Genomic DNA, 8,254 nt, shown 5'->3' with positions numbered 1-8,254 from the left:
ATTATTTTTATGTTATGTGCATTGGTGTTTTGCCTACATGTATGTCTGTGTGAGGGTGCCGGATCCCCTGGAATGGGGGTTACATAGAGTTGTGAGCTGCCATGTGGGTGCTGGGAATTGAAACCAGATCTTCTGGAAGAGGAGACTGTGCTTTAACCTCTGAGCCATCTCTCCAGCCCCTAAAATCTATTCTCTTAGCAATTGCATTTTAAGGAATGCAATCCATTGTTGTTAACTAGTCACCACGTGGCTTGTAAAAGAACACCTCTGGATCTATTTCGCGTTCCCCTGAAATTTTGTAGCACTGAGTCCACAACTCCCCCATCTCCACCCCACCCAACAGGCCTCTACTAATTATCAAATCCCCTACCCATCTCACCCAAAAGGTCTCCACCAACCATCAAATCCCCATCCCATCCCAACCAACAGGCCTCTATCAACCATCAAATCTCCTACCCATCCCAACCAATAGGCCTCTAACAACCATCAAACCCCCATCCCACGCCACCCAACAGGCCTCTACCAACCACCAAACTCTATTCTCTGCTTCTGGGTTTCATTTATGTTTTATGAGGCAGGTCCAGGATACCATCAAATTTATGGCAGTTTTCTGAAAGTTGAAGTGACAGGTATGTACCACCACTCCTGATGAGCTCAACATTCTTTATAAGACACTTATTAGTAAAATCATATGGCATTTTATTTTGCAGGGCATGGTTTATTTTGCTTAGCACAGTGCCCTCCAGATTCCCTATACTCCTGAAAAGTGACAGAGTCTTGTTCTTCTTTAAGGCTACTGATATTTTTGGTGGGATTAGTAGCACATTTTCTTTGCCCACTCATCTGCCGATGGAACTCTTGGGTTCATTCTGTATCTTGGCTCTTGCAAACAGTTCTGCACTGAGCACAGGTGTGCAGATAACTCACTGACTTCATTTCTCTTGAATATTCATCCTGTAGAGGGATTGCTGGATCAAAACTTACTTTCTTTTTGTTTTTGTTTTTTTTTTCTTCAAAATATGATCTCACTATGTAGCCCTGGCTGTCCTGGAACTCACTATGTAGACCAGACGGGCTTTCTATTCACAGAGATGTGTCTGTCTGCCTCCTGTGTACTAATCCTGGGATTACTACTCCCAGGCAAAATTTATCTTTAGGAAAAGGATTTCTTTAAAAGACACATACAAAGTGCACATCATAAATAAATAAATTTACCATACTAAGATTTAAAATATCTTTTCTTCACTTTAATAGAAAGTTTAAAAAAAAAGTTGACCCAATGAGAACACATAATGAACTAAAATCTTTAGAATTCCCTAAAATCAATTTTTAAAGGCAAATGAAAAATGGGTATGGATATAGTGGATCTCACAGAGAGGAGCATAAGAACGGCAAAGAGTGTGTGTGTGTGAAGATGTTCAATCGCACAAAAGAAATGTGACTTAAAATCACAATGAAGTATGTTTGGACACCTACCAGACTGTGGGAAAAAATAAAACCTGAAATAAACAAATAAAGACCCAGACAGCTCTTACACATGCTTTGGGGAGGAGACCTGAGCTCTATCACTCTGGGGAGCAGTTTTGGTGACATTTCAGAGAAAAGCAGGCAAATGCTCTTCGACCCTGGAGACCCTTTGTGCATGCGTGCATAAGGAATCATGTATAAAAAGACTTACAGGGCTAATGAAAAGCTCCGTATACCTAAGTGCTCATCAGGAGGTGACTGGAGAGGTAAATACGTTACCATCCACACAATGGGATACTGCACTATCAGCTAAAGAGAATAAGTTACCTAAAGCAATATGAATAATAAAACACGGTCTCCAAAAGTCCACCAGAGACTCTGAGTGTCGCTACAGAAGCATGCGGGGGAGTTTTCCATACTGTGTGAGAACACACTGGCATGCATGCATCTGTAGCAGGTGGTCCCCCTTGGAGGAGAAGTGCACAGTACCAGAAAGAGGTGGGGCTTTCCTGTGTCTGAAGCACAGTTTCAGATACAACGGAGATGAACCACGTTATTCTATATTTCTTATACACAAAGAGAAAGAGACTGCATGCCAACATTTTTTCCCTTTCAAATAGGAAGCGAAGGGTGTTTTGTTTCTTTCTCAGTGATGCCGGATCTGTGGTTACTGTTTTCCAAGCCGGGAACCAGTCACCTGTTAGCTCCCTTTTGTCCCAGTAAGTGTAATAGTGGTCCACGGGTTGAGCTACTCACTATGGATGGTTTTGGCCATCTCTCTCTTCTCCCGGATCAGCATCTTCCGCCTCTCCCTGCATTCTCTGTTAACTTTTTGCTGCTTGGCGTTTTCCTCCTGGAGCTGGATGATTCGCTCTTGCAGCCGCCCCAGGGAGTGGTTAGAAAAGACCAAGGTTCCAGAAAGGTCAGTAGGCACCTCCCCAAAGACCACATACTCTATCTACAGACACAAAACAAAGCAATGAGAAATCATAACCAAAGCAATGAGAAATCAGAATCAAACAAAGGTCAGACGGAAGGAAGGCAAGGCTGAAGGAAGCCTTTCTTCTTTGGTCCCTTGCTTAAAACCCCTCTTGCTGGGGCTTCTCTCTTTCTCACCCCTAGTGGCAGTGACCAACCAGGTAAACAGAAAGTTGCCATCAGAGAATAAGCCACATTGGGTCTCTCTGGGGACAGCAAAGTTGCTGGGCAGGTCTCGCCTGATATCTACTTCTTAACAGTGGGGCACACATTTCAAGGATGATATAACAAACTGTTACAGAGAACTCAACCGGTTTGAGTCAGGTCACAGGAAATACAAATAAAATGACTTTTGAAATATTTCTTGCCCCTTAAGAATGGCATCTTCTCCTAAAATGACAAGAGTCTACAGCACGCCTTTCTCTTCTCATGATATGAATCCCCACGGTTTAGTGTAAGTTGTAATTCAAGTAGAGAGTGGAAATGAACGGAGATGAAAAAAAAAACTACAAAAAGATTATTTCTGTCTTGTCCTAACCTCACTTATTAATGACATTAAGATGAGCTTCCTTCCACTCACTGGTTCACAGCTGACTAAAGAAGGATGGAAAGTCACCTGTGCACCCAAGCTCCAGCCATCTCATTCTTCAGACCTAAATGGCTGGACCTAAAAGTGAGTATGGGCCAGGGAAGCATGCATGCCTTGATGTTTTTCCTTAGTTAGCAGTCTGAATGGGCAAGAAGGGTTGGGGATGTCCTTCTGCAGGCAGAATCCTCCCACCAAGGGACATGGCACATCATTGGTGAGCCATGAACACTGCTTCTGCCCGAGTGATGCTGGGCAGACTCGTGGGGAGGGGGTCACCTGGTGGAGCTTCAGAGGAATGACTACCAGCAGTTCGTTCAGTCTCTGCTGCTTCTCTCGCTGATAGGCCTCCAGGGCCTCCTCGGCAGCGTTCAGATTGGTCGCCACAACTTTTACCTGAACAAAGCCATGTGAGAGATAGTGACATAATTCACCGACAGTGTACACATATATCCATCCAAGGTGGTAAACAAAGGCACAGTGGACACAGGATGTGCTTTGGGGGACCATGACTTAGGGCCTAAGTCTAAGCTGCAGCCAAGAAATGCATATTATTTTCTTCCTGCCAGGTTAGAATGTATATTCCCTCCTGAGTCATCCCTGAGTCCAAGAATTATAAAAGCTTTATAAACAAGAGGTTAAAAGAAAACTCCCTCTTGTTCTTCTATTTTCTGTATGAAAAATATGATATCTTTGTCAGAATGATAGAAGACTTTGTTGTTGTTATTGTCGTTACAGTGACCCAAAAAAATTTAATAAAAAAGTGGTTTTTATTTTGGTTTTTGGTTTTTTGAGACAGGGTTTCTCTGTGTAATAGCCCTGGCTGTCCTGGAACTCACTCCATAGACCAGGCTGGCCTCGAACTCACAGAGATTCGCCTGCTTCTGCCTCCCAAGTGCTAAGATTAAAGGTGTGTACCACCAACACCTGGCATAAAAGAAATGTTTTCAAGCATGAAGCTACAGCATCCCCAAAGCACAATTGTCATCTCCTGACACCCAACAGTGTTCTTGAACAAAAATAAACCCATATGTGAATCAAGTTGAGTGACATTTTTCCTAACGAGAGTACCTAAGACAGAAAGTCAAAAGAAAAAGGAGAAGATGATAAAGTTCCAGAAGCTTAGCATCGGCCCCAGAAGACAGAGTCCAGAGAGGAAACGCCAGAGTATCTATTGCTACTCACCTTCATCTTATTTCTAAGAATGCTTCATAATTAATATACGAAACTATTATTTTCTGAGTGTTATTCATAAATCCACAGACATTTATTATGTCTTATGTGCTATGCTATCTATTACTCATAGAGTTATGTCAGCAAAAAAAGCTGAGACAGGTGAGTGACATAAAGGAAAAGCAATCATCCAAAGGGCAATGACCCTGCCATACTACAGACCCGTGACACAGAGAAAGCTGTAGAAAACATTTGAAATGCTTCTTCTCTGAGAAGTCCTAGCAATGCCACGCCTATGATAGAGGAGGGTGGGTAGCACGTTAGAAGACAAACAAGTAGGTAGACCCCATACCTTTTTGGAGAACGTATCATATTCTTTCTTCAGGTTGTCAACAATTTTCTTTTCTTCCACCAAGGCTTCCTCAATGTCTAGCCTTTTCTCTCGAAGTTGGAGGGGCAGTTCAAAAAGGTTCGGATCACAGTCTGAATAAAGAGTTAAAATAAGAAGGCAGCCATCCCTGTGTGATGGGGGATGTGGTCACACTAGGAACATGGAGCTTGAAGATTCAGAATCAGTATCAGCTATTCACAGACCCATACTAGGCCCTGCAAGGGAGGAATTGTTTTCTTTCTTTTAAAAACAAAAAACAAATTGTGTGTGTGTGTGTGCGTGCGTGTGTGCGTGCGTGCGTGTTTGTGTGTGTGTGGTGTATGTGGAGGTCAAAGAACAACCTCAGAGTCATTGTGGTGTAACAGTTTCCTCCAAGATAGAAACATTCCACTCTTCAGGGAAGCTCCTTAAGCAAGATAAACAACTCAAAGCAGCTTCAGGAAGTCCCTGAAACTGACCAGATTAAAACTGCCAGAGTAAAGAAGCTGAGCTGCAGAGAAGGATCTCGGACAAGCCAAGCTGCAAAGAAGACTGAGATCAGACCAGCTGCCTGGAAGAAGCAGAAACCAGTTGAGCTACTTGGAAGAGGTTTAGACCAACTCAGTCACTTGGAAGGGACACTCTCGACTCTGTTGATCTGCCTGCAGACTGCACAATGTGCTCCAAGTTCCCAACTTTTGGGAGCTGTCTCCCACAGTGGGTGACACCCATATTCCTGTAACTCCAATGAAACCCACTGGACTTCAGTGGCATCCATACTTTTCTGTGACCTGGGTTCCCTATCTGGATGAGTAGACATGAGTTGCATCTCCTTAGGGAATGTTTAGTCACACAATAATGCCTTCAACCTTGTGTGAGACAGGGTCTCTAGTTTCCCAGTAAGTTCACTAGGCTAACTGGCCTTGATTTTCTGGGGTTCCGATGTTTCTGCCAAGCCTCTCCAACTTTATATGGGTTCTGGGGATTCACACACAAGTCCTCAGGCTTCTTTGGCAATCATTTTGTTCACTGTGGCATCTCTGAAGCCCCAATTGTCCCGATTTTATAGACCAAAAAAACCCTTCATTCTAATGGAAGTGCTATAGTGTAATCTGCATGCAATGCAATGTGCTTCCAGGGCAGGCTTTGATTTGAGCTGTGTTACACTAATGCCTCATTTATACACAGAAGGATAGATGACCCCGTGTGAAGGTACTCGAGCTGGCTTGAACATGGCAAACATGGCTCTGGCAGCCTTGCCCTTCTCCCCCCACTCCCTCTGCCTTAGTAAAAAGCATTAGATTACATTCCTAAAGGTAGCAGCTAAGGTCCATTCCCTTATTTGGCCACTTCCTCCTCCTGAGGCTATTTGGCTCACCAAATTAACACACCCAGTTAAAATTAAACTCCTCATTCTAACAGGGGATTTCCCCCTTTACCCTTATAAACCACCATTTAGTTATGGGCCACGTCTGTCTCCTCTCTATCTAGAGACAGTTCTTTGTCCCATTCTGGGACAAATGCCCCTGTCTCCTTTCCCTTGTTCCCTTCTTCTTCCTTATACTCTATCTTTTTCTCTGTGTGTTATTCCCTGCCCCTTGTCCCTCTGGGGCAAATCAATCTCCTTTGTGCTGAGAACTTGGTCTTGGGGGGGTCCCAAGTCAATACCAGGCCTTTTGGTGCTCCTGAACTGACACCATTCCCTTTCAATGTGAAGTTAGTTAGAATGCTGAAACAGAGCTGTGTGTAAATAGCACATGCCTACACTCCTAGCAATAGGGAGCTGGAGTAGAAAGGGCTGTAAAGTCAAGGCCAGGCTAAGCACATCGGAAGACTTGGTCTCGAACCCTAACAGCTGGGAGTGTAGCCGTGGCAGAACGCTAGCCTAGCATGAGTAAGAGCTTAAGAATGACCCCTCAACCCACAAAACAGTTGCCAAGCAGGATTTACAAGCCCTAGTTTCAACCCAGCTCAGCAATTGGACTGGATGTGTGGTGTTCAAGCCCTTTAATCCCACTGCAATGTAACAAAGTGAATTACAAAGTTCTTATTCTACTCATAAATATTGGGATTGTTAAATAAGACTCTTGTCAGCTGGGCAGTGGTGGTGCACGCCTTTAATCCCAGCACTTGGGAGGCAGAGGCAGGTGAATCCCTGTGAGTTTGAGGCCAGCCTGGTCTATGCTGCAAGTTTGAAAACAGTCAAAGCAACAAAGAGAAACTCAGTCTCAAAAACAAAAACAAAAAGAAAGAAAAACTCTTGTCTTCGAAATTAAAACAAGATTTAAGCTTTATTTGAAATGAAGCTTCTAAATTTTGAGTAAAACTTGATTTTAAATGTCTGGAAAATCAAATTACAAACAAAATAAAATAGATTTTCTCCACTGAACTATTGACTTACAAAGACTGTAAGCATATTGATCTGATGCTCTGGGATAGTGTCGCTAGTAAAAAATATTATCACCAGTTTCCTGGAAGCTGGAATGGACTATCCTTACAGAGTCAAAATAGAAATTTTGAGAGTTTGTCAAAAAGGAAATGTTGGTGTGTGTGTGTGTGTGTGTGTGTGTGTGTGTGTGTGTGTGTGTGTAAAGTAAATCTGGCTTTTATCTATACAATTCATTTGCTACATAATTCATAATATGTCTGAACCAGCAATTGGTTACCATAGATTAATTTGTTCCTAATAAAAACCTGTCTAAAGGCTTGGATAATAATCTTCCCAGAGAGCCCTCCCCAAGGGTTGTAGGCCATACTTCAAACATTTTAACCCACTCTTTTCTTTAATTTCATTACCAGAGAAATAGACTAGAAATAGAAAGGAACCACCTCTGCATCGATACCCCTGTTCCCACCCTACAGCGAACACTTACTGTTTGGGCAGATGGAGTCATCAAAAACATCATCTTCAGATCCGGATGCATCTTCATCGCTCTCCAAGCTGGACTCCTCCTCGCTGGATTCCTCGCTCTCTTCGTCTTCATCTAAGGAGAGAAGAGGACCTTGTCAGCAGGGCAGATGCTGCGGCACCAATTGTAAGGCTTCCCAACAGTCAATTACGAGGGAGCGGACAGTGCAAAGAGTTAAAATCATTAAAGACGCAGACCACACATTTTGTCCGCAACCTGCTGAATCCTGTCACAGCAAGAATGCTGTTTGAGGACCCTCACCCTTACCAGCGGACAAAATCCTCACATCTCCCCTTCCCCCTATTGCTTGCCATGCTGGTCTGCCTTCAGTGAAAATTCTGTTAGATTTTAACAACGAATTACCCTACTTGTCAGTAACTTTCTATCCACTGGTCACCCCCTTGCTCCTCTGCTATAGGTTACCATTTATTCTTGCATTCATTGTCGAATTCTATATTTTTCCTACCTCGAAACACCATTTCAGCAGCCACCTGGACAGTTTGCATGGTTGCTCTTTAGCAAGGGTCATGAATAACTTTCCATTTTCATGTCGTGTATAGCATCTTTATAAAATGTTCACGTCTGAATAGTAAAACATATCATCCCCAAGATAAGTGAGTATAGACCCCTTTAGCATGTCCCATTTTGCTCTTAAGACACCTTGGGCGCATCTATGAGCCACACACCACCAATTTGCAATTGTGGTCTTATGGAACTTCAAATTAGACATGACATGGGCCTCATACTTTTAAGATTTACATATTTATTTAT

At 43.1% G+C, this 8,254-nt stretch overlaps 1 protein-coding gene across 2 annotated transcripts in view; it reads right to left on the bottom strand.

Moving 5' to 3' along the window:
* Cfap44 (cilia and flagella associated protein 44) overlaps positions 1-8,254 on the bottom strand; it is an 84,277-nt gene that overhangs the window by 4,588 nt on the left and 71,435 nt on the right. For both annotated transcript variants that reach the window (XM_048422712.3, XM_085685583.2), the window contains exons 29-32: positions 7,448-7,558; positions 4,557-4,687; positions 3,311-3,427; positions 2,224-2,425 (exon numbers count right to left, since the gene is read on the bottom strand). In XM_048422712.3, coding sequence (XP_048278669.3) covers positions 2,224-2,425; positions 3,311-3,427; positions 4,557-4,687; positions 7,448-7,558 — 561 coding nt within the window. The remainder of the gene's footprint in view (positions 1-2,223; positions 2,426-3,310; positions 3,428-4,556; positions 4,688-7,447; positions 7,559-8,254) is intronic.

Source organism: Myodes glareolus, chromosome 2, assembly GCF_982192425.1.
Source record: "Myodes glareolus chromosome 2, mMyoGla1.1, whole genome shotgun sequence".
NCBI classification, from domain to species: Eukaryota; Metazoa; Chordata; class Mammalia; order Rodentia; family Cricetidae; genus Myodes; species Myodes glareolus.
The sequence above is the reverse complement of the archived record's forward strand: the minus strand, read 5'-3'. Positions and strand labels throughout refer to the sequence as shown.